This window comes from Staurois parvus, unplaced genomic scaffold (genome assembly GCF_062004578.1).
Source record: "Staurois parvus isolate SC_StPar_1 unplaced genomic scaffold, SC_StPar_1.0 ptg000412l, whole genome shotgun sequence".
Taxonomy (NCBI): domain Eukaryota; kingdom Metazoa; phylum Chordata; class Amphibia; order Anura; family Ranidae; genus Staurois; species Staurois parvus.
Window position 1 is genome coordinate 688,460 of NW_028318208.1, and position 26,776 is coordinate 715,235.

The 26,776-nt window shown below is 42.2% G+C and overlaps 2 protein-coding genes across 7 annotated transcripts in view; one reads left to right on the plus strand and one right to left on the minus strand.

The window, feature by feature from the left end:
* The window catches only part of ZDHHC4 (zDHHC palmitoyltransferase 4), a 36,140-nt gene extending 31,298 nt beyond the window's left edge, over nucleotides 1–4,842 (plus strand). Inside the window, exon 7 of the mRNA XM_089686789.1 lies at nucleotides 4,494–4,842. Coding sequence (XP_089542915.1) covers nucleotides 4,494–4,562 — 69 coding nt within the window. The 3' untranslated portion in view covers nucleotides 4,563–4,842. The remainder of the gene's footprint in view (nucleotides 1–4,493) is intronic.
* E4F1 (E4F transcription factor 1) overlaps nucleotides 1,901–26,776 on the minus strand; it is a 43,400-nt gene continuing 18,524 nt past the window's right edge. For 2 of the 6 annotated variants that reach the window (XM_089686785.1, XM_089686783.1), the window contains exons 4-13: nucleotides 25,304–25,503; nucleotides 25,097–25,217; nucleotides 23,326–23,478; nucleotides 22,116–22,252; nucleotides 19,060–19,162; nucleotides 17,415–17,632; nucleotides 15,848–16,046; nucleotides 12,016–12,155; nucleotides 10,584–10,649; nucleotides 1,901–7,782 (exon numbers count right to left, since the gene is read on the minus strand). In XM_089686785.1, coding sequence (XP_089542911.1) covers nucleotides 7,327–7,782; nucleotides 10,584–10,649; nucleotides 12,016–12,155; nucleotides 15,848–16,046; nucleotides 17,415–17,632; nucleotides 19,060–19,162; nucleotides 22,116–22,252; nucleotides 23,326–23,478; nucleotides 25,097–25,217; nucleotides 25,304–25,503 — 1,793 coding nt within the window. In that variant the 3' untranslated portion in view covers nucleotides 1,901–7,326. Of the gene's footprint in view, nucleotides 7,783–10,583; nucleotides 10,650–12,015; nucleotides 12,156–15,847; nucleotides 16,047–17,414; nucleotides 17,633–19,059; nucleotides 19,163–22,115; nucleotides 22,253–23,325; nucleotides 23,479–25,096; nucleotides 25,218–25,303; nucleotides 25,507–26,776 lie in introns of all 6 variants that reach the window. The other 4 variants (XM_089686784.1, XM_089686781.1, XM_089686786.1 and 1 more) reach the window with 3 other exon arrangements.

Here is a 26,776-nt window from a genome sequence, read left to right on the forward strand (position 1 = left end):
CGAATTCTTCCTGGCGTGCCCACTGAGATGGCTCTGCGTGCCAGCTCTGGCACGCGTGCCATAGGTTCGCCATCACTGATCTAGGGGGTGTCCCACTAAATTTACGAAGGTGTGGCATATCTGGATTGACTCTTCCAAATCGGTCCCTTCCAGCTCTGCTTAGGATCGAGTGATAGTTGTCTACCTCGTCACAGATTTTTTGCTCGGTGTGGGTTGTCAGTGATCTCCTGTGGGAATTTTCTTCTGCTGTATCTAGCCCTGTGATATCATTGGGTGCGGTTGTCGTCTGTTTGTTATTGTTCACCTTATCTGTATGTTATATTTTTCCTTTTGTTTGGTTTTTTTTATTATTTGTGATTTATTCAAGCCTGGGTATGCCCATTAGGCTTTGTTTTGTATTCTCCACTTTATAAGTCAATAAAGAGAATTAAAAAAAAAAAAAAAAATATGATCAAACTCTTCCCATGACTTTTTTTTTGTCAAATTGCCTAGTTTTATGCATTTGATCCTATAACGATTGATGATATTGAACAGGCCTTAGACTACTGCTGGGTACCACCATTTTGGATGTGACAGCAGCAGCCCTAAAGCTGTCACTCAAATGACACTCTGTAGTTTTCTCCTGCTATTATTTATTTCTATTTGGGGCTGATTGAACAACCTCTTATTTATCTGATGACAGGATCGAGTGGCTGATGTAGGAGCTTTCATGCGAAAGAGTATTGAATAATGCCAGCTCTGACACATGCCCTGCTCTGCTACACCTTCAGCTCTCTACTTATGATCCTGGCCATTGGGCTGAGATGAGCAGTTTGTGCAGCACTTTACAAAGGAAGGATAAGGGGGCACTCTTTACATCTGGAGGAAAAGAAACTTAATCTCCCAACACGGAAAGGTTTCTTCACAGTAAGAGCTGTGAAAATGTGGAATAGAATCCCTCAAAAGTTGGTTCTGGTCAGCTCAGTGGATTGTTTCTAAAAAGTCCTGGATTGTTTCTTGGATACACAGAATATAACTGGATAGTAACATTTATAGGTAAAGTTGATCCAGGGAATATCTGATTGCCTCTCGGGGAATCAGGAAGGAATTCGTTTCCCAGCAGGAGCAAATTGGACCATGCTTTGCTTGTTTCTTTTTTTGCCTTCCTCCTGGATCAACTGTGGGTATAGGATAACGTTTTTTTTTTCCTATGGTTGAACTGGATGGACTTTTTTTTTTAGCCAGACTATGTAAAACAAGGCAGTTAGAAGGGCCCTGCTCATGAAAACTCACAATCTAAAAGAGAAGGACAAGTGATGCAAAAGGTAGTAACAGTGGGGTTGATTTACTAAAACTGGAGCGTACAACACCTGGTGCAGCTCTTCATAGAAACCAATCCGCTTCCAAGCTTTTTTTTTTTTTTGGCAAAGCTTAATTGAACAAGCTGCAGTTAGATGCTGATTGGCTACCATGCACAGCTTCACCAGATTTTGCACTCTCCCAGTTTTAGTAAATCAACCTCCTGTGTGTGAATGAGTTGTTCAAGAAAGTAAAATTCAAATGTTGGATAAAGGTTATCTTGATGACGTGAATTTTCAGGGACCAGGAGTAAGAGATAGTCAGACAGCTTGAGGTAGGGAATTCAAGAGGATGGGAAAAGGCAGCTAGAGGGTAGGTGGTTTTGAGAGGAGCAGAAGACCGTTTGGTTGATAACTAGGAGACAGATTTAGTACCAGCCTCTCAAATGTATAGATGTAGTAGGTCAGTGATACAGAATGCCAGCAGATATCAAGAACTGAATGAGACTTGGGTAAACATTCTTTGGAAAGCCTGTCTATAAAACAAATTGTATGGTGCTTGGTGGAGAGAAACTATAATTTGTTAAACACTCAGAGATGCCCATAAAGAAAAAGTCAGACCATTCTTTTACAAAAGAGTAACTTTAATAGACACAACTGTTGCAGAGCCACCGGCCCCACTTTTCACATTTCCTCTATGAGCGGACACAATATTGGCCGGATTGTGTACTAGGCAGAGTCCTCAAATGTCATATAGAGAATTCCTGACTGCAGATCATATTATGATGGGTTGCATAGGCATCTGTGTGAAAGCCGGTGCTGTGTTGGTCCGTGCAATATGCTGCTTCACTCTTATGGACATTAAGGGGTTTATTTACTAAAGCTGGAGAGTCCAAAATCAGACTCCCTTCTGCCTAGAAACCAATCAGCTTCTAACCTCAGCTTGTTCAATGAAGCTTTGGCAATGAAACCTGGAAGCTGATTGGTTTCTATGCAGAAGGGAGTCTGATTTTGGACTCTCCAGCTTTAGTAAATAAACCCCTAAGGGTTCACCATCAGCAGGCAATACATGCAACATGTCACTGAAAGTGCAAACCTGACCCCACTCCATGAATTAAGAGGCAGTTTTTAAAACAGGTTATATTATATTGGTGTAGAACCAGGGGCTGAACTCCCACACCTAGTTGCCATCCCCAATAGTCACTGCTCTAGGCATGTGGAGTCTGACCTTTCGTCTTGCATCCTTGCCCCAGATCGTGATTGGGATCATAGCCCCACCTTCCAGGTTCCCTTTAAATACCTGCAAACAGACCTTTGATAAAAATACAAGGTCTTATATACTGCAGCCCCAAACAAAAACATAATGGAATTTGGGGGGAGAGAAATCAAAAGGAATATGTTATTTAAAAAAAAAAAAAAAACCCACCAGACACAACTTGGTTTTCACCCAGCTTCCACCTCCCTTGCTGTAGATGCCAGTGAGGTCACTGTGGCAAACTGGCAACATAGAGAATTCCCAATGTATTTACAAGAAATTCCAGAACCCTGTAAAAAGGTGAGCTATTACAGGTGAAATGTGTTTTCAGTGAAGTTGGTCTTAGAAGAATGTTGTCCAATCTGGTTACAAATGGTGCCACATCCCATATATAGACAAAATGGAGGGGGTAGCATGGAGAATGGATTTTAAACAGCACCAAAAACTGTACACAAGATTTAAAAAAATTAAGTTTATTACATTTAAACTATAAAACATCATGGATCTAAAAACATGATAGAAAACTGGTCCATGATCATACATGAAAGCCACCATAAAACATATAAACATCATAATAATACATACGACGTTTCAATTTTTGACATATCCCTCCCCATGAAGATTTGCAATGCATCAGTGTTGTTATATGTATTATGTTCATGATTCACAGAGGTTTTCATGTAGGATTTTGGACCACTTTTGTAACATTTTTATATGCATGGCGTTTTATTTATAATTAAATGTAATGAAGTGAAAAGTTTAGTTCATTCCCGCTCTATTGTCCAGTGTTATCCATCTACCTCTTGCAGCAGAGAAAAGTCAAATATACTTTGGTCACAAAGAGACAAAGGCTGGCCATAGCCGGGCCATTTGTCGGCCAATAAACGAAAAATCGGTCGTTGCCAATGCTGCCACCAGTCTACGAAAAACAGACTTTTTCGTGGATTTTCCAGCATGACCGATAAAAAGAAACAGAAGATCCACAAAAACCGGCCGACGGCATTGCCCCACTAACGGCGTGAATATCGGCCGATTTTTTTGTGCGGACGTAAATTCGGCTGACAAAAACAATCCGTCTATGGCCTGCATAAGGCCGGCCATAGACTGTTCAAATCTCAGCCAGCTCAGCAGGGACTGGCCGAGATTCAAACCATGAATGAGCAAGCTGAATGTACCAAGTTAATCGATCAACTTGGGTACAAACATCCCGTCAGCTTTAATTGCGATTATCACTAGCAGCTGCTCTGGCCGCTAGCAATAGTCACTGTCTTCTCCCGGCAGGGACGGCTACCCCCCGCCACCCCACCCGTGGTTGAGAAAAATTTGCATCGTCTATAGCCTGCCAAACACTATGTAAATACATATAAAAAAAAAAAAAAAGTAAATCCTTTGAGGTGGTAGTAGATTTCTCTAAAGCGAACCTGCAAGGTCATAAATAAGTGAGCTGCTATTGCTCATGTGTTGGTTTCAAAGGGGTCCATCCTGATCCTTGCATTATAACCTTGGCTGTAGTTGCTTTGGAAAAAAAAAATGAAGTCAGAAAGTGTGCATGCCCGTTCCAAGTCCTTTATTCGATACTAAGAGCAGGATTAAGATGACAGCCATGGACCCTGCACCTTTTAAAACTGAAGTTCAGTTTTAACATTTCCCTCAATGCCCCAGTTTAGAGATTTTTGAAGTTTCCAGGAACCCATGGGGTCACTTTTCAGTCATCAGTCTATAAGTGGTCCTAAAGATGAAAAAAAAGGGTGAAAGCTCTCTGCATCAGGGCAGAGATAACTGCAACTTAAATCATTATACTCTCCTAATCTTGATCAGGAATATCTGGAGTTGGCCTGTAAATGAATAGTATGCTACGCTCTTTTGTATATTCATCCCATAACCAGTTACTTCAATATGTATGCAACTAATCCCAGATTACCAATACAATGACAAAATGGGACCTCTTAATCCAACACCAGAGAGAAGCACATTCAGCAGACCACAGCATGGCAGATAAACAATTAATGGCAATCTCCCAACATACATAAGAAGGGAACTACAAGGCAACCAAGGAGTGAGTCTTACATTGGTGCTTCTGGTCCAGAGATCCCATGGCAAACCCTTCCTCCTTCATGGCTGCCTTACCATGTGTGCCAGAGAATCTCACATGAGAAATCTCCCGACATACGGTCTGATCATTGCCATAGATCCTGAGGAAGAAGTCACGCCAGGTATCCTTTAACCTTCAAATGTAATTATATTGTTTTAAATGCAATAAAACAGTGGTGTTACGTTTTAATAAAAAACATTCAGGATTTTGAGTGGCAATTGAGCATTAATGTCTTGATATATAAATGAACGTATTTTTATAACATCTTCTTGTTAAATATACATAACGTTTCTATCTGTGCGTTTGTAATGTTAAGATTGGGAACTCCTTTGGAGTACAGTAAGCCATGTAAATAGCTCTGTGAATGCTCTAAAACAGGGGTCTCCATCATTTCTAAGCAAAAGGCCATTTTACTGCCCTTCAGGCTTTGGGGGGGGGGCGGACTTTGGCCAGTGGGAGTAGAAAATGTGACAGCATCAATGCCTCATCATTGGTTTTAATAGGAGGAATAGTGCCCTTTTGTTGGTATGAATGGGAAGAATAGTGCTGCATTGATGGTGTCAGTAAAAGGAATGGTTCCCCGTCATTGGTGTCAGTTGGTGAAATAGTGCTCCAAGGGCCAGATAAAGGCAAGCAAAGGGCCACATCCAGCCCCTGGCCGCAGTATGGAGAACACTGCTCTAAAACAAAAAAAAATTACAGGAAATAAATAAGGGGATTTTAAAGTGATCTTAAAAAGGAAGTTTAAAAAAAGAAAAAACACAAAAACAAAAAGTAAAACAAACACACCAAACATGTCATACTTTCCTGCTCTGTGCACTGGTTCTGCGCAGAGCAGCCCTAATCCTCCTCTTCTCGGATCCTCAGCTGGCACTTTTGCCCCTCTCTCTTGCCTAGGCACCCAAGCAGGCTCACTTCCGAGTCGCTGCTCTGTGTGCCTATTTACACACAGAGCCACATCTCAGTCCCACCCCCTCTCTTTCCTCATTGGCTCACTGGCTGTGACTGAAGGCAGTGGGAGCCAATTGCTCCCACTGCAGTCTCAGCCAATGAAGAGGCTATATGAAGGCAAAAAACCTTGAGCCTTTACAACCACATTAATGGTTACCCATGTGCAGTAAATGGCAGCTGTTATGTTGGCCTTCGGTTACCGGCCATCCTACCACTAAACCTATTTGTTTCCAACTGCATTGGAAAAAGGGTTAGACACTCTGTATGGTGTATCATTTCCCATTTGGAAAAACCTTTCACATGAGTAGAAAGGAAGTGAGAATTCTCCTGACCAGACACGGAGAGCAATAAAGCAAAGGTACCAACAGCCCCTCCCCCACTCTTTAATGCTGGCTGTAGGGTTCTTATAGAGAGACTTTCACTCGCTCCTCTATCACTAAAATATGAATGAAGGGAAAATCTGAAGAGGGATGAAAACAATAGAACCTACAGAGGCTTTAACCCTCACTCTAAGGAAAAGCTTTCTAGGTAAGAATGCATAACATTGGTCAGTTTTAGGAGAGGACAAAAGGCTGAGTGGAGCTGGCTGTCATTCCAAACATTAAGGATTGAAATATTACTCTTCCATATGAAGTCTGACCATTCTACATAATATTCCCTAGTGTGGGATTATATTATCCGAGTTGATGAATAAATTCTGGGACGCTGCCACCAATATACCTGGCCAAAAAAAACTGCCTAAAAAGGTAACGGTATCAAAATGCAGACACCTTGCAGCCCGTTTTAGTATTGAAAGTATCGGTTTTGCTTTAGCAAATGGATCCTAGGCTCACACTATACCCAGATCCTTGACATCTTTTTTATTTTTTTCCCAACAAAGCCAAGGCTCCCGTCAGGTAACTATCCAGTACAGATAAATGAAGAGACCGGCAATTTATACCTTAGGCCAGGGGTGTCAAATTGGCGACCCTCCAGCTGTTGCAAAACTACAAGTCCCATCATGCCTCTTCCTTTGGGAGTCATGCTTGTAACTGTCAATGTTGCAATGCCTCATGGGACTTGTAGTTTGGCAACAACTGGAGGGCCGCCAGTTTGACACCCGTGGCTTAGGCAGTGTAGGCCAGATCTGGGGTTTACTTTTCTGACCAGACATCTCCTCAAACTACTCCTTGCTGGAGTGAACTCCATTTCGAAACCAACTTAGAACTCTTCTTTAAACTAGAGTTCTGGTTTAATTGTGGTCATGCTACACACATAGCAAAAGATCCCCTCTAGTAGTGGCTGTGCAGAGGGGATCCACCACAAGTCATGAAGGGTGTAGCCTTCATTTATGCTTTAAAAAGCTGCAGACTTCTCAATATGAGAAAGACCCGGGTGCAGCTACCCACAACAGTATTTATCAGTAGAAGAAGCCGATACATGAGATTCCAGAGTCCATGTACAAGAGGCAATTCAAAAGTTCCAAAAAGGCACAACTACCATTCTAACATTCCACGCTGTTTTAGCCGAAAGGCCCGAAATGGCCAGGAATTGTGAGAAAAAACAATTCACAGTCGCAGTCCTGCACCAGTAATTTAGGAGGAGGAAGAACCCTGTAGTGGGTTTGCCTGTAGACTCCATATCATGCCTGACATTCCCATTCACAGCACCATCTAGTAGCTGAAATTGTATACTCTCCGCTGCTGGTCACAGCGGACAAGTGCACAGTATTTTGCTCCCTGTTTCTTTGCAGCATAGAAAGCAGCAATGCGCTACACAATCACAGTCTGGACCTCCACCTCCTCTTCGTGTATGGTGGTGATGACAAATTCTTCTCCGACTTGCTCCACCATTTCCACATCTTCTTGTGCCACCACTTCCTCCGGCACCGCCAGTTCCTCAGGTATTACCACTTCCTCCGGCACCGCCAGTTCCTCAGGTATTACCACTTCCTCCGGCACCACCACTTCCTCAGGCACAATAATCTCCTCACTGGCAGTGGCTTCACTTGTTATCACTGTCCCGTTTCCAACGGCTGAGGCCAAAGTCAGGGCCACTTGCTCAGTCAGAGATTCTGGAGTTGCTATAGTAATAGTGTCTGTAGTGGGGACCTCCTCTATACAGGGCTCAGTGCTGTCATCCAGTGTTACATTCTGTACGATAATCTGCTGGCCAGGACTGGCTGTGCTCACTATTTGTTGGACCACCTTCAATATATGGCTGTTGACCTGTCAAAACAGAATATTCTTCATTTTAGATTGTTACTAAACCCGTGACCCTGCATACACTATATCTGGTCTCCCACAGTACACACAACATGGAAATGCAATTATTTTAGTAAATATAAACTGATAAATACCTTTTCTCATCAGCAGTATATAGCAGTCTTGTGACTTCTATCAGTGTCCAGCAGAGCACTGATTAAAGCTTGAAGGAGGCATTTTCATTCTTCCCTGACTGTCTATACTAGGGCCCTATGCCCTATCGATTGTCATGTCCTATGAGGCTTCATAACCCCTGACCCTCTGTCTGGATAGTGCTGATTGGCCCTGTGCTGATGACATGCACTCCCAAGAAAAAAAAAAAAAAAACACTCTAGCAATATACACCAAACTGAGCATGTGCAGCTTACCCCCAAGGCTCTGTTCTATCAGCAGATGGATTGAGGACTGTGGAAGGGGAGGATCAGAGAAGTCAGGATCAACCAACCTTTTTACACAATGCCAAGGATTAACCCCTTAGGTTCCACAGTGAGTATAACAAGCATGCTTAACTGCATATACAGACTGATTGTACTGCTGTGGGTTTAGTAACACTTTAACTGTAGATGACATCAGCTGGAAAAAAATTCCCCCAGCTTTTTTAAATTACTTTTAGGAATTATGGCACCAACACCCTCTATGGAAAATCATTTCTACATCATGCAAACATCTAAATACATATATTTAGATTGTAAGCTCCACGAGCAGAGCCCTCATATTCCTTCTGTACTGAAATGTATTGTAATTGTATTGTCTCCCGTTATATTGTAAAGTGCGGCGCAAACGTTTGCGCTATATAAATCCTGTATAATAATAATAATAATAATATAAATCCTGTATAATAATATATAAACCCTGTATAATAATAATATATAAATCCTGTATAATAATAATAATATATAAATCCTGTATAATAATAATAATAATAATATATAAACCCTGTATAATAATAATATATAAATCCTGTATAATAATAATATATAAATCCTGTATAATAATAATAATATAAATCCTGTATAATAATAATAATATAAATCCTGTATAATAATATATAAATCCTGTATAATAATAATAATATAAATCCTGTATAATAATATATAAATCCTGTATAATAAGAATATATAAATCCTGTATAATAATATATAAATCCTGTATAATAATAATAATAATATATAAATCCTGTATAATAATATATAAATCCTGTAATATAATAATATATAAATCCTGTATAATAATAATATATAAATCCTGTAATATAATAATATATAAATCCTGTAATATAATAATATATAAATCCTGTAATATAATAATATATAAATCCTGTAATATAATAATATATAAATCCTGTATAATAATAATATATAAATCCTGTATAATAATAATATATAAATCCTGTAATATAATAATATATGGGAGCAGTTTTACAAGCCAAAGGATTTGTATTTCTGGCCAATCAGTTCTTAGGTATACATATCTTTGCCACACAGTACAGGCCCTGAAGGGCAGGAAATCTGATTTTTCTCTGCTGCAGTTTAATAACACTTGCAGGTCTTGTCCCTACCACAGCCTGTGACTGGACAGTGAAAGGACAAGCAGTAGACTGATAATCTCATCTGTCAGGCCTCAGTCACACCATTCATGCAGAAAAACGGATGAAAACCGACATGCAGATTTCACTTGCGAAGACATCAGTTTTCACATGCGAGCTTCAATGTTTTATACATGTTGCAGATTCCTGCGCAGAAAATCCGCACGCAATACTAGTTTTGTGATGTGAACAGGAACACAGAGAACAATTGATTTTGTTGTGACCTTGCAGAACGAGTGCAGAAACCCTGACGTCTCTGCACCATGGTGTGAATGAGGCATCAGTCTGCTCTCTCTTCCCATCAGCATGCTCCTTGTTAGCACAGGCCGCACAACTGATTGCATATTTTCCTTTCCAGACTTCCCAGTCCGAGCTCTGCTGTACAGTAAATTGCAAGAGACTGATAAGTCAAATTCCACTACTTACACTGACTAAAGGGTAATTCCACTTTAGTGTGGAAAAAAAAAAAGAAAAGAAAAGCCAATAAAAAAAAAAAAAATTAAATATAGCATATACAATTGTGATACAAGTCATTGTAATTGAATGTTTTTAAAAATGACCTTTCCTTTTCATTCTGTAGTGCTGTAATTTTCTGTAAAAGGTAATATGGCTACCTGGAGGTGTCCTGTACACAGATGGTGTACAGAACACCCGCACACGTCATTTCCTATCAAGATAAAAGTCAGATTTTAGGCATCCCCTGCAACAAAAATGTCATTTTTGGTGAGATACTCCCAAAGGGAAATCATGTCTAAAGGGATGCAGATCTTGCAGATCAAACCAATAATTCTTTAGAATAACAAAAGGTAGGAATCCGCAATAAAGTTTGTTAAATCCTTGCAATGTACATTTTGTGTATTTTATATTGTGTATTTTTTTTCTCAACAAAAGTGGAGTTACTTTTTAATAACGCATTTGATGATGTATTGGAAATACAGAGCTTCATGAATTTATATCTTACATTTGCCTTGGGTTCAGCTTCAAAATGTGCATGAGTGCTTTTGAACAGTGAAGAAAAAAAGAAAGGAAAGGGGGATGCTGCGATTGAAAATATTTGAAGACAGGTCCTGCTTTTGTCTTTTTTAATCTACTTACTGCCTTGGGAAAGGTTGATATCTAAGCTGGTAGCAAAAAGTTAGCAGATTCATCATTTTCAATGTAAATTTTGCATACAACTCACCTCGTGTGCTCCTGTGCTCTGCAGTAACTCAGCAGCCTCACTGGCCTCTAAATCTTCAGAGGTCGCCTATATGAATCAAGACAAAAACAGAACTGCAATTACGGTGTTCTTTAAAAGAAGCCTTTGCTATACTGTACTCAGGTTTTGTGCTGCCCTAGCCAACACAAAAATTGTGTGCGTTTCTCTCTCTCAGATCGTACCACACACACATACACACTTACCCCCCACCTCTTTCAAGTGCTGATGATCTCCAATCAGCAGGAAATATGGGCAGGGGGTGGTAATCATAGTGTGTGTGTGTGTGTGTGTGTGTGTGTGTGTGTGTGTGTGTGTGTGTGTGTGTGTGTGTGTGTGTGTGTGTGTGTGTGTGTGTGTGTGTGTGTGTGTGTGTGTGTGTGTGTGTGTGTGTGTGTGTGTGTGTGTGTGTGTGTGTGTGTGTGTGTGTGTGTGTGTGTGTGTGTGTGTGTGTGTGTGTGTGTTCCCCATACGATCTATCAGTGTATCATATGCTGGATGGATGACAGGAGGGAGAGCCCAGAGAACACAACACAGCTCACCTCCTCCGGGCTCTTTCCTCTCCGCCACTTCTCCTTTCCCTGTTGCAGGCTCTCCCCTGGTCCCAGCTCTGAGTGCGGGCGTCGGGAAGGAGCTCAGCAGAGAGCGGCCACTCAGGAACACCAGTGCACCCCTTCCATCCGGCCAGGTCTGTCTCATCCTCCAGCAGCAGAAAGCCGGTGGGAGGGAGAGGGTGAGAAACCTCAAACCGGCTATCAGCTGCTGGAGGGAGAGGTACACAGTGCATCCTTCTACAATTGCTCTCCCCCACCACACTGATCCTCCTGCTGTCTGGGCCACCTACAGGAGTACCAGTGGCACGCCTCTGATGCCGGCCCTGCATGGCTCTGTCCGCTGCTGCTCACAAGGTCCCTTCTTCGGGGGGGCATTCCCGCCCTAGGCAAAACCCTTGCTTGCCTCACAGTAGATTCGCCCCTAACTGTACTGTTAAATAAAAAAATAAAAAAAAGAAAAGTGAGTACCCTTGGTTCCTGTGCACACCCACAGACTTTCCCCACTGGTCAGAGTTTGCCTACCCATCCACTAGCTTCTTGAAATGGCCATCACAGTGATGAAGACCCAGTTCTCAAAAGGGCTGCAACATTAGCTCAAGCAAAGATGCAAAATGTAGTGTAGCTGCCAGTGTATTATTTTCCATAATCTATTGCTGTGGAAAACATGAAACTGGTGCTCTGTAGTCAGGACTATACCTACAGGTGGCTAAAGCTGCTGGACCATCCTAGATGCTGCTTCAGCATATCCTGAACCCCTGAAAACATTAAACCGTTGCTGTGCTCTCATGTGCCGTTTGACAAGAATTCCCCAACCGTCATAAACAGCATTCCAGTGTGTCCCATCTTATATGATAGACAGTTACCTCAATAATATATTCCTGAGTGTCAGCAACCACTGAAGAGAACTCGACCAGCACTGTGTGCGGCTCCTCAGAGAGGATGTCTTCAGCCACGGATTTACTGCCGCAACCTGCCAAGTTTTGTAGATGTGCTGCACAGCCACCTAAAAGTAATAAAAACAGAAAATTACAGGCAATGGCATGTGCCAGAGCTTAAAAAAAAAAAAAAAGAGGGCCAAGTGAAAGATATAACACCAATGTGTCAGAAAAGAAATCAAACACAGAATTATTGAGTTGGAAAAAGATCACCCCCTCCTAAAAATGACTCACCTTCTCAGTGGCACACAAAGCCATTTGACTTTCAACTGTGATCAGTGTGATTAGCTCAGCATGAGTAGAGCTTTCCTGGAAAATTTCAGTCCCTGGCAGTGCAACTGAAGCAAACAATCAACTATGGGTGGAAAGCACTGTCAAAAGATCTCTGGGATAAAGTTGTGGACAGGCACAAGTCAGGAGATGAGTACAAAAAAAATTTCAAAGGCTTTATCAATGCCTAGAAGCAGAGTGAAGTCTATTATTAAGAAGTGGAAGGTATTTGGTACAACACAGACCCTCCCGTGGTCAGAACATTGCTCCAAACTGGATGAGAGAGCCAGGAGGAAACTGGTCAGAGAGGCTACAAAGAGGCCTACAGCAACTCTGAATCAATTGCAGGAATTGATGACAAAGTGGTCATTGTGTGCGTGTGACAACAATATCACAAATTCTCCACAAATGTGGCTTGTATGGGAGGGTTGCAAGAAATGCAGTCACCACTGAGCTTTTCCAAATCGCACCTTGAAGATTCTGAGGCCGCATGGAAAAAAAGTGTTCTGGTCAGATGAGGCTAAAATTTAATGATTTGGCCTCAACACTAAACAATATGTCTGGAGGAAATCCAATCCAGCTCCCCATTCTTACAGTACACCATGGAGGTGGGAATATCCTGGTATGGGGAGTTCTCTGAAACAAGGACTGGAGCGCTTCTCAGGATAAAAAAAAATGGATTGGGCAAAATACCATAAAATTCTTGGGGAAAATCTGCTTCCTTCTGCCAGAAAGTTGTCAATGGGAAGAAGGTTTACCTTCCAACATGATAATGACCTAAAGCACACAGCAACAATGACCCCCTAGTGGATGAAAAAGGTGAATGTCCTTGCATGGCCTAGTCAGAGCCCAGACTTCAACCCCATTGAAAATCTGTGGAATGACTTGACTGCAGTCCACAAACGGTCACCATCAAATCTAACTGAACTCGAGCAATTCTGCAAAGAAGAGCGGGCAAATATTGCAAAGTCTAGATGTGAAAAGTTAGTAGAGACATCCCAACAGACTAAAGGCTGGAATTAAAGCAAAAGGTGGTTCAACAAAATACTGACACCAGGGGGTGATCCTTTTTCCAACTCAGTGATTCTGTTTTCTTTCCAACTCAGTGATTCTGTTTTTGATTGTTTTTATTTTTTTTTTCTGACATGCCGGTGTTATATCTTTCACTTGGAGGTTATAAGTATATACATCTGGATAAAACAAAAACTGTGTCTGTCTTCATTTCAGCATTTCAGTCTGCAAAGCAACAAAATGTGTATTATTTTTTTTTTTTTTTTAAAGGGGGGGGGCGATTCTTTTTTTTACCTACTGTAAATACTCAAATCCTCCAACCTCCTCCCCACACCCCTTGGACTATCCTGGCCCTGTCCCAGCTTCTTAGTTACCTAGTATTAACACCACATCCTGTGCAAAAATCCTCTTCCCACAAGTCTTATACAGATACCCTATAGATGGGCCCATCCCAGGGGCAAACTGACCATTTGGAAACTCGGGCACTGTCCGAGGGCCCGGGGTCAGTATGGGGCCCCATGAGATGCCCCAGTACCTTTTTCATAGCCTTTTTTGAATTTGGGCAAGGACACAGGGGCCCCATGATCCCCTATTGCCTGGGGGCCACATGAGTTGTCAGTCCGCCCCTGGCCCATCCTAAACACTGGAACTACATCCAGTTCATTTCTTGTTGGGGCTCCTTTTAACAAATATGGCAATATCGGCCAAAAAAATAGATTAATCATGTCTTGACAGCCGCTAGATGTTGGATAGCATTGAAATGGAAACAACAGCTACCACCATCCCGAATCGATCTCTATAAACAGATCCATGACATTTACAATATGGAATACCAGACGGCTCTTCTTCATATTAAAATTACTTGGCTTAACAAGATCTGGCACCCCTGGAACCTTTTAGAACCACGTCCACATCAATAATCCTATGCTCTTGACATCCTGTCTGTCGGGGGTTATGTGCACCTGTCCAGTAGGGTGGGTCTTGCATCTCACCCCTCCCTGATTCTTTTCTATACTCCTCATTTTCCTCTCTCTTTCTGTTTTTACATATACGAAGCAGTTGTACATTTTACGCTACAATAGGCTTTTCAGTCTATTATATACTTGTACATCTTTACACAAGATGTTTTTTCTATCCATTTATTCTTAGTTCTTGGATTTATATTCATATTGATATATGCCTGAAATCCAAGGAAGCGCAAATCATATTGTCCAACGCCTGGAACTGAGCAGGTGGGGTTTTTTTACATTTAGCCCTGCTGAGGGCTAGCAGCCTCTTTAACCTGGTTTCAAATACATGCGTGTGCTGAAATCGCAATGCTTCTTTGTGAATACCATTGTTTCTGTGCGACTGTGCTGACTCTCTCTCCATAACAGCCTCCCACCGACTTCAATGCAAAATTGTCTCCCACTAACTTCAATTCGAAAACATCCTCCCATTCACTTCAATTCGAAAACTCCTTTTAACCACTTTCCTGCCGTCCTATAGCAGAAGTATTGCTACAGGGCGACAGGGCTGCACAAAATCACGCATACATACACACACGTGATTGGAATTTCCGGGTAGGGAGCAAGCACTGCTATTAGTGGCTAGGGATGTCAATCACTTGGTTCCGGCCGGAGAGTCCCGGCTGGTACTCGGCGATCGTTGAGCAAAGCTGACAGGGAAGAGATCTGTGTGTCAGTATGGACATGCTGTTTTGTATCTCTTTGCATAGCAGACAATGCTGAATTTCTTTGCTGGACTGTTATTGGTCATCTTTACTGAATATCTCTTGGCTCAATGTTGTGTACCATGTACTACCATAATGCATGTACTACTATAATTCTTTTTTTGGATTTTTGATTTGCTGTATCTTGACATTTTATGTCTCTTTCTTCTTTCTTTTAATGTAAAAAATTAATAAAGGGAAAGTTATAACAAAAATAAATACTGAACTCCTTCCCACCCCAAATTCATGAGGCCTCAGTGTGCAGGCACAACCAATACCAGGGATGGTTTCTGCTCAAGGAGAAGAACACATTACACAAGACTCTGCCCTGGTACAGGGATAGTAAAAAGGTGGGGTGAGGGGTGTTAATTGTGGGTTATGTCAAGGATTAGGCTTCATTCACACAGGCAATGATATACATGCATTTAAGAATCCTTTCACACGGCGCGGACCCGTTTAGTGGATCCGCTTGCTCAGCGGGTGATCTCTCCGCTGATCCCCGCTGAGCAAACGGGTGACAGGTCTGTGTCCACTCCACTGCTGCAGAGCAGGCCCAGAGCTGCTCGCTATCCTAAATGGGCAGTCGGATGGAAACGGACATTTCCGCTCAGTTATATTAGTGTTGTAACGTGCATCAAAGAAATTAGGTTTCAAAAGTCTCAAATCTTTAAAATTGGATCAATAAAACTACATTGGTTATATGCAATACTCCCATGTCCTGTACAGACCCACTCAGCCTAGGCTGCTGTAGGCAATGAGCCAATTTACCTTTGGTTTTCATATGGCGGTTTAGCGTTCCATGCTCTGCAAACGCTCTGCCGCACTTGTGACACTTGTAAGGCTTTTCTCCCGTGTGGTGCCTTATGTGCCGCACCAGGGAACCTTTCTCTCGGAAGCTGTTAGGGCAGTATGGACAAACAAACGGCCTGTCTGCAAAGTGGGTGCGGTAATGCACTTGCTGAGCATTCTGGATTAAAGAAGACAAATGCTTGTGAGGCAAAACAGGTTTCTATTAATTCCACAAATTGAATCTTTTTATTTGTTACATACGTCTTGTACATTCTTTATTATCTAAAATATACTTAACCACTTGCCTACTGGGCACTTTTCCCCCCTTCCTGCCCAGGTCAATTTTCAGCTTTTAGCTCTCTCACACTTTGAATAACAATTGAGCGGTCATGCAACATTGTACCCATATGGAATTTTTATAATTTTTTTCAAAGAAATAGAGCTTTCTTTTGGTGGTATTTAATCGCCACTGGGTGTTTTATTTTTTGCACTATAAACAAAGAAAGAGCAAAAAACTTGGGGGGGGGGGGGGGCGGAGGTTTTTCTTTGTTTCGATTATAAAATTTTGCAAACAGGTAATTTTCTTCCTTCACTGATATGCATTGATGAGACTGCACTGATAGGCACTGATGAGGTGGCACGGATAGGCTGCACTGATAGGCAGCAATGATGGGCACTGATGGGTGGCGCTGATCACCAGAACACTGATCAGTACTGATGTCCTCTGTGACATTTGTCGATTATTGATAGTATTTTCCTCACGCTGTTACAGAGTGAGGAAAGTGCTGCCGATAACTGGCAACTGTGTTTACTTGGTGATCTGCTGCGTCATTGGACACAGCTGATCACATGGTAAAAGGCCACTGTGATTGGCCTTTTACCTCATCATGTGATCAGTTGTGTCCATAGTACACAGCGATCACGGACAGTGCTAAGTTCGCGCCGCTGGGGGCTCACGGGAGGTCGTATTCTGGAAGGATGTCATATGATGCCCTCCCAGAACTGGACAGCCGCGCTGTAGCGGTCATTCGGCTATAGCGCAGTTGTAAAGTGATTAAAGCTCAACTCCAGGCAAACATAAAATTACACAAATGAATGCAGCTCTATATCTATTCATTTATTATTACATGTGTGCTGTGCCATGGTGCTCATATGCCAACAAAGAACACGCTGATAGGAGGAGAGAGCAGAGAAATAAGCTCATAAGAATGCTGCTTCTCCTTTCACTGTCCAGTCACAGGCTGAGAGAGGTACAAGACCTATAGATGTTACCAACCCACATGAAAGAAAATTCAGGTCTTCTGTCCTTCCAGCAGTGTAAAAAGAGATGTGTAAGCCTCAGAACCGGATGAACAACAACAAAATCCTACGGCCGGAAAAAAATCAGCTATCATGCACCAAAGCCCTCCCCCCCGCCATCTGACCGTGCTATTTTATGGTCCTAAAAGACAGTTTCCCCACTAACCTATTTGTAGCAGACAACTCATGCACAGTGCATCCTACAACAGCTCTCACAAAAGCAGTGTTACCCCAGCCCCACACTCACCTTTGTTTTATACCTCTTCCCACACTTTGGACAGGGGAACGGCCTGTCATCAGAGTGCACTCTCATGTGACCTTTTACATGAGCGACTGTCTTGTACATCTTCCCGCACTCGCCACACTTGTATTTACGGTTATTGGCGTGTGATTCCTGGTGCTTCCTGAGCAGGTGAGCCTTCAAGAACTCCCGGCCGCACTGATCGCAACGGTACAGTTTACAACCTGCCCAAAAATCAATATTGGCATCTCAGCATTGTTTGGAACACGGTAATCACTAGAATTTAAGTACATTAAAGTCTATCGATCTGCACGACACATCAACAATCTGTATTTTAAAAATGCTGCCAATTTCACCACGAATGTAAAGGGTTGATCGCACCAGAAAGACAGTTAAGGCATTTCCTCTGGACGTGTGACAAAGCTCAGACATGCTTTCGAAATTTCCCACAGCAATTGCCTTGCATCCAGATATTATAACATACCCAACTGCAAGTATTGACACACCCAACAATATCGCATGCCACCAATGTTATCATGGAACCCCCCCCCAAAGTCTGGACCGTGCTTCGCTGCCTAGGCCCACCTCTCTGCAGTGATGGCTGATAGTAGGTGCTGGGGCAAAAAACATCAACGGCTTCCAAATCTGCCGAAAGACACCCCCCATACATACACCTACAAGTGATCACGAGAGGTGGAGGTCCGACTTTGCACATGAAGTTGACATGTAGGTGCGCCTGCAACACCCCTCCAAAGCCAGAAGTGTGTACTGAAGAAGTGAGGGAAGTCATCACAAAGTAAACAAACAGGAAAAGCCAAAAACTAGACTTTACCAAAATACGTAATGGAAGCATAATATAAACATGAGGCTTTACATTTAAACTAATGCAGGCCATAGACGGGTCGTTTATCGGCCGAATTTTCGTCCGCATCAAATTTCGGCCGATAATCACGCCGTTAGTGGGGCCAGCCCGTCGGCCGTTTTTTGCAGATCTCCTCATTTATTTTTATCGGTCATGCTGGAAAATCCGCGTAAACAGTCTATGGCCTGCCTTCTCTTTCCAAGCATTTTTTTCCCATGTTCTGAGTTGAGGGACAGGCCTTAAAATATTACAAAGAATATTTTGATTTTAAAGGTTTAACTCAAGAAAAACACACAGATGAATTACATATATGGGAGCCAAAGTTGTTCTATTTCTGCCCATCCAGTCCTGAGATTTACACAAGTCCACCATACAGCTCAGCCCTGACTAGCAGAGGAGGAGACTTGATATTACTCTGATGCAATGAACATTGTCAGTCTGTGAGTGGGCAGAGGAAAGCAGCTGACTACAGAGCTCATCTCTCACTCTGCTCTCTCTTCCTTTCAGCATGTTCTATGTTAGCACATAAGCATTGCAGCACAGTGGACTAGTTCATTGAGCTGCGTATCCCTCTCTCAGTCTAAGTGATGCTGTATACTGGATTGTAAGAGGCAGATAGATGGCACAAATCCAAGGACCTACACAGCTTTCTGTGTATTGATGTATTAATGCACCATTGCATTTATTGTTTTTTTGTTTTATCTGCCTGGATTTCAGCATTACTTACACAAGGGCTCTTGTTTAGAGAGTCAGATGAGCGTGAAAAAAGGTTTGAGGTGCATAGGTTACCTTCATGACCCTTCAGGTGTACTTTCAAGGAGTTGCTAGTCTTGCAGATTTCACCGCACTGAGGACACACCAATTCTTCTGTGTTGCCCACTATGATATCTGTCTATTAAAAGGATACAATTAGAAGTCAGTGGGGATTTTAGTCCTCTCCAGCAGGGATGGACAAATCCCAGGAGCTGAGCAATAGGTGCAACTATATTTATTTGGGATATACCAACAAAACAGGTAAGAGTGAAAAGAAAAAACAAAGTGAGGGGGTGAAGTTCCTCTTTAAAGACAGGATCTACTGTGTTTTGTACTGCTGCTTTAACCGCTTCCAGCCCGCCCGGCCGGGCAACAGCTACAGGCAAAGCGACTTACCCGCTCCAGCAGACACAGCAGAATGCAGATCCTGGTGAACAGGACCTGGTGATCATGTGATCGCTATGTGATCACATGAACACAATGTAATCAAAGCTGCTATGAATCAATCTCATTCATAACAGCGCTGCTCCTCTTCCTAGTGAGCTGTGATTGGCCCACAGCTGTCACATGATACATGGGGCCAATCAAAGCACCCTGTACCATGTGACCAGCTCCAGCCAATCGCAGATCACTATCTTGAGCTGTCAAAAACCTAACCCATTCATGACAGTTTATGAATGAGTTAGGTTCATGACAGCAAGCTTTGCATTGCAGGAGAAATGATCTTTATTTCTCCTGCAAAACATAAAAAAAAAATCCCTGATAAACACACACACACGTACAATGTTGCTATGGTAATGTTGTACTAGTCTGATAAAGTATTAAAAAAAATAATAAAACTTTTAAAAAAATAAAATAAAAAATACCATATTGAGAATTTTTTTTTTTTTTAATTTTCTTCTTTTTTTTTTATTTAAACTACTTGCCAACCACTTACCTGCATTTTGCAGGTGAGCAGCAGCTCTTGGCAAAGCGAAGTAATCTTGCGTCGCTTCCTTTTTTGGAGTGTGAACGCATCTGCCCCCCCCCCCCAGTCAGTCCAGAGAGAGACAAGAGAATACAGCACTGAGTAAAAGCACCACTACATTTTTACACACACGTTAGATTAGCACGTTTACCCTTTTGATTGCCCCCATTAACCCTTTTATTGCCCAGTCATCCAGCCAGTACCATTATTACAGTGTCAGTATATAGAATTTTTCACTGATCACTGTATTCCTGCCACTAGCAACATCACATAACATCAGGGTCAGTAAGCGCCCCTCCCAGCCAGGGTCAGCTATCGTTAGATTGCCCGCACACTATCGCACTCACCTTATAGGTTGCTGATCACCCCCATTACTAGTATAGTGTTTGCACGGATCAAGATATTGATCATGGACAGAACTATACTAGTGCCGGTTTAGTATAGTGTCCCCAAAAACTCAGTGTTAGCAGGATCAGCCCCGTTCGCTGCCAGCCTCAGTGTTTAGCTCCTCCACTGTTTTTCACAGAAGATTGGTACCAATTGATAGTGGGCCAAGGCAATTTATATGCACAACAATACATCGCTGCCCACCCAAATTCAGCTCCTGCCAGACAATTTGCATGGAAACCTATCACAGTTTCTGATTTTAAAAAACTCTTTTGGGCCTAACCCTCAACATGGGCATTTAAAAAAAAAAAAAAATTAATTGCGGTCATATTGGTCCACAGACCCGATTCATCATTTGCCCATGTTCCCTGCTGTTACATATATGCCCAACATGGACCATGTACGTCACTGGACTTTGAGTGGTTATTCCGGGATGATGCCTGCAGCTACAGGCATCATCCTGGTATCTTTTTTTCAGCTGCCGGTCAGCTTTCATTTCAAAGCAATCCTAGTGGCCAATTAGCTGCCGAATTGTTTTTACAAGCAGAGGGAAGGGACATTCCTCTTCCCCTCCTGCTGCCTTCCACAATTTTCTTGAGCTCTCCTGAGCCACAGGGGAATCCGAGAATGCAGCCGGAAGATCCACTGGCTGACCATAGAGCTGGTCAGAGACCAGAATGGCTCCAATCATCTCTATAGTCTAAGAAATTGGAAGCTACAAGCATTTCATCACTTCAGTTTCGCTGGATATCAACAGCGCCATTTGTAAATTGGGAAAGCATCTGATCACACCGATCTTGGTGAGATCAGATGATGTAAGGGCAGAGAAGATATCTAGAGTCTAATAGACCCCAGATTTCTCAAAAAAGAATACCTGTCAATGCCTATTGCAGTCAGAGGGGATATTTACATTCCCTGTGATAGCAATAAAAGTAATTTTAAAAAAAGAGAAAAAAGGGACAGTGTAAAAAAAAAAAAAAAAAAAAAAAAAATTGTAGTTTTCAAAAAATTTGTGGCAAAAAATAAAAATTTACATGGACTCAATATGTGTCTCTGCAAAATCCTTGGGGTGTCTACTTTCCAAAAAGGAGTCATTTTGGGGGGTGGGAGTGGGTTTGTACTGCCCTGGCATTTTTGTGCCTCAAGAAATGCGATAGGCAGTCAGAAAGTAAAAGCTACATAATTACCAATATGTATACCATAGTTTGCAGACGCTATAACTTTCACAAAGACCAATTAATATACATGTATTAAGATTTTTTTTTTTACCAAAGACATGTAGCAGAATATAATTTAGCCTAAATTTATGACTAATTTTGAGTCTATTGCATATTTTCTATAACCGACAGTGAAAAATATTGGGGGTTTTTCCAAAGTTGTGAGGTCTTTTTTTGTTTATAGCGCAAAAAGTAAAAACCGCAGAGGTGATCAAACACCACCAAAAGAAAGCTCTATTTGTGTAAAAAAAAGGACATAAATTGAATTTGGGTACAGCAATGCACAACCGCACAATTACCAGTTGAAATAGCGCAGTGCCTAACACCAAAAAATGGCCTGGTCATGAAGGGGGGTAAATATACTGGAGGGCAAGTGGTTAATGCAACAAATTAAGAACCAATGCTGTTAAAGAACAATACCTGAGCATGGATGTGGAAGGATTCTAAACATATTACCTCACTGCACATCCATGCATTTTCAACGCCCAGAACCCGCAGTTTGCAGCAAAATCCATACTCACCCGAGGTTTAACAGTCACTGCTTGCACCTGGACCTCGTGCAGTAGGTTGCCCTTCTCATCTGCTAATAATCGCATCACTGGCGAATCATTTACCTCATCTGTCCCCGTCTGGGATGAAGTGTCTGTAGATGCAAAATCTGAATAAAGCAAAGTATTGGGAAACTTAAGAAATAAAACACTGCTTTAAAGTGGAACTATACTTACAATAGGAAGTTCCACTGGTCCTCCTCCCCCCCCCCTTTCCTCTGCCATTAATGTAAACTGTTTTATGTGTGTTTTTTTTTCCCCCAGGGAGCAGGTACCTATTTCTTCCACTTCTGCCCTGCTCGCCTAGGCCCTGCTTGCCTTCCACTTCACACCCCCTCACTGCAATCCCTGGCCGCAACCTCCTGGGACACATCACAGGTCACAGGAAATTGCAGGACCATTCATAAAGCACAGTGGGGAGCCAGCTTTGAACCGGCAAAAAGACACAGCCACCTTCCCACACTCAAGATGGCGGCACTTAGGACCCAAAGGCAGACAAAAAAACCAGCCTGGGTGTTGACAGTGCTGGATCCCTGGACAAGCGAGTACTGTTTTTCCAAAGAGAGCAATTACAGTATTTGTAGCCAATGACTTTGAATTTTTCCAATGATGATTGGTGATCCTATTTATGTCCATATCCCGGAGGCAGGCATTTGGGCCATGTGACACCTTTGATTGGCTGTCACATGATTGGAAAGCTCCTGACTGGGAGTATGAATCAGGAGCTTACCAATCCCTGCCAGCTACCGTGCTGGGAGCGCACTCTCAGCACGGTAAGTTGCTTTAACAGGGCGGCATATATGCAGCCATTCTGCGTTAAGGCCCACCCACCAAACGGCCACATATATGCGTACAGCCAGTGTCAAGAGGTTAAGAGAATAAAAGGTTCGCAGTCCATTTCCCCACAAAACAGCATTAAAATAAATAAATACAATTCTACTGCTGTCAATTTCCAGTGCAAGTTGTATGGGCAAAGCACTTTATGTACTCATTAGAAGATATATCAACAGATGCCTATTTATAAAGAGGTTTAAGTTTAAATAAAAGGTCTAGTGGAAAGGGAAAAAAAAAAAAATCACAACTCTGTGAAAAACAAAACAACCTAGTAAAAGATATTAAGTGTCTTCCACCTGCTTCTGTCAGCCTCTATACACAAACATACCAAAGTGCTCTGTGGACCCACCTGACGAGTTCTCATCCCGGCTGTTCATATAGGTTTTCTCCATGTTGATCATCATCTTCTCAGTGCAGGGAGTGAGAGACCTCATGTGCCGTGATAATGCCCCAGATTCACGGAAACTCTTGCCACACTTAGAGCAAACATAGGGCCTCTCATCTGGTAAACAAGCACAGAGAAAATAAAATAAATAATTCTATTATATATCTTAAGAACCACACTTGTCTTCTCTGTGCTGCCAAATGAACCTGTATCCCAGAGAAGCATATAGGAACTATAGGATTCCACACAGCAACCCTTTTAGCTGAACAATCAGCAATCACATGATAACATGTAAGCAAACCTGTCATGAATGGCTTTAAAAAAAAGAAAAAGAAAAAAGGAATGATTAAATACCACCAAAAGAAAGCTCTACTTGTGTGAAAAAAACTATATAAATTTAATTTTGGTACAGTGTTGCATGACCGAGCAATTGCCAAAGTAGTGCAGAGCTGAATAGCAAAAATGCTCTGTCAATGAAGGGGGGGTGAAACCTTCCACAGGTCCAGGGGTTAAAAAAATTCTAGAGGCAGGGGAAAAAAAAACAAAAAAAAAAAAAAAACCACGCAGACACCAACACATCTGTGCCCCAACACCAATCTATTTGGTTAACCCTCCATTAACATTCTCAACAATCTTAACAATTACAAGCAGAATTGTTATTGGGGAACTTTCTGCTAGAACAGTGGTTCTCAACCTTCCTAATGCCGCGACCCTTTAATACAGTTCCTCATGTTGTGGTGACCCCCAACCATAAAATTATTTACCCAGTAATCATAATTCATGAGTGTCGTTTTTACCTCCAATACTGCTGCTTTCAACACAGTAGCTGCTTTTAACAGAGTAGCTGCTTTCAACACAGTAGCTGCTTTCAACACAGCAGCTGCTTTCTACACAGTAGCTGCTCTTTACACATCGGAAATATGTGTTTTCTGATGGTCTTAGGGGACCCCTGTGAAAGGGTCGTTCGACCCCCAAAGGGGTTGCGACCCACAGGTTGAGAACCACTGTGCTAGAACCACCTTTAGTAGAAACCATCACTTTTTATTCTAATCACCCTTTAGAAAGTACAGTAAAACATTATATGAAGTTTGTTATAATCTATATAAAATTGTGGGACATCCTATTTGAAAACCATGGGATTGATATGGAGCTGGCTCCCTCTTTAAAGCCATAGCAGCATCTATTCTTCTGGGAAGGATTTCCACAAGATTTTGAAGTGTCTCTGTGGGAATTAATACCCATACAGCCAAAAGAACATCGGTTGGGTCAGGTACGGATGTTGGATGGGAAAGCCTGGCTCACAAATGGTGTTTGATCGGGTTTTGGTCAAGGCTCAGTGAAGGCCACTTGGGTTCCTCCAAACAAAATCACTTCTTCATGGAGCTGGCTTTGTGCACAGGGGAACAGTCAGGCTGGAACAGAAGAGGGCCATCCCCAAATTGTGGCCACAGACTTTAATTGCCCTGATTACTAATCACTGGGAAGAAGAGGGAAAGAAGCTTTGCAATTGCTAACTGCAATAAAAGTTTGACTACTTCTAACCCCTCACCAATCTATTCAAAAATAAAAAAGGTTTTGCGTTTAGTTATACACTTTGCTGCTCTTTTGTTTAAATCTACACTAGAAGAACATGTAAATATGAGAAATATCACTTTACTGAATAATACGTTTTAGACATTTTCACTCTTTTGATAATGCTGCTCCATGAAAAAATTGATCACAAGTCTTCCCTTACCTGTGTGCCGTCGGTGGTGTCTAATTAGGGAGCCCTTTGTCCTGAAGGCATCCCCGCACATTCTACAAACAAAGTCCTTCCTGTTGGTATGGATGAGCATATGTGCTTTCAGAATGTTAGCCTAGGAAGAATAGATTAGATCAGACTTGGAGTCCCGAATACATAATGCAGAACCCATACGAGCAGAACGACAGGATGTCAACATACTGTCTTAAAGGTCTTCTCGCACAACTGGCACACATAGCGACCTTTCTCATCCATAACCATTTTCATCATCGAGGTCTCCTCTTGCGAAGGGGCCTCCTCTGGGCTCTCATGCCAATCCAAATCATATTCCTGGGTATCACTTCTCTGCTCGCCATCAACAGTCTCCTCAGTGGGGATACAATCCTTTACCTCTTCAGAGGCTGCTGGGTGACAGGAAACATCACATGAGCACATACGGAGCGCCAAGCACCATGAAGTCAATAGGGTTGGCTTAAACAGTACTTGTAGGCTGAGAAAAAGCAATGTGGAAAAGAAGTGCAAAGAAAGTATTCGGCCTTCTTTTGTCAGTTATGTGGATTTTACCACATTCAAGCCCCACTTATGTCACCAAGCTTTCTTCTGTTCTTGTATAGGGAGTTTAAAGTCATTTGAAGCGATGGTTCAAGGTGCTAAGGGCTAGGTCACACCAGCGTGTTTCAATGCATCACAAAGCTATTCAAAGCTATTATATATATATATATATATATATATATATATATATATATATATATAATATCTATCACGATCTCTATCGGTCAATGTGGATAGTGTCTTGGCTGGAATTTTAATTGAGGACCCTAGTGCTGGGTGGCAGACCTTCTAACCACTATGTTGCCGATAGATTACAAGATCCAGTGTTAGGCTGTGCAGGTGACTATATACTAGACCCTCTACTTTGCAACACACTGCACTGCATTGGCAGAATAATCTTTAGAAGATAACTTCTGGGAGTGTTAAATACCTGTTCCCTTGTTGAGCATTGTGGTTCCACCCTCTGCCTGCTATGTCACTACTATGTTCCTGCAGCTGTGGTGACATAGCGGAAGGACAGTACAACCAAGCAGGCAACCAGCACATATGTGCATATCTGCTGGATGCTGAAGATTCTTCAGTTGGCGTAGTTCTGCAAAACAGTGGAGGCACGGGTGGCAGGGCAGGCAAATATTAACAGTCTTCTTCTAGAGAGTGCTTTTATTTATTTATTTCAGGTACTTATATAACGCTGTCAATTTACGCAGCGCTTTACATATATATTGTACATTCACATCAGTCCCTAAGTCTCAAGGGGTGTACAGTCTAAGGTCCCTAACTTGCATACATACACATACTAGGGCCAATTTAGACAGGAGCCAATTAACCTACCAGAATGTGGGAGGACACTAGTACCCAGAGGAAACCCATGCAGGCACAAGGAGAACATGCAAACTCCAGGCAGGTGGTACCGTGGTTGGGATTCAAACCAAACGACCCTAGTACTGCCAGGCAGAAGTCCTAACCATTTAGCCACTGTGCCGTGTGACCTCTGTTGGTAACTTCAGAAGGCAGAAAGCTCCCAGTATCAGTTCGATCACTACAAGTACATCAAAATATCCCATTATTTACCAGGAGAGAAGAGGTGGAGAGCACGTTTCAAGTAGTGGTGCACAAAAATGA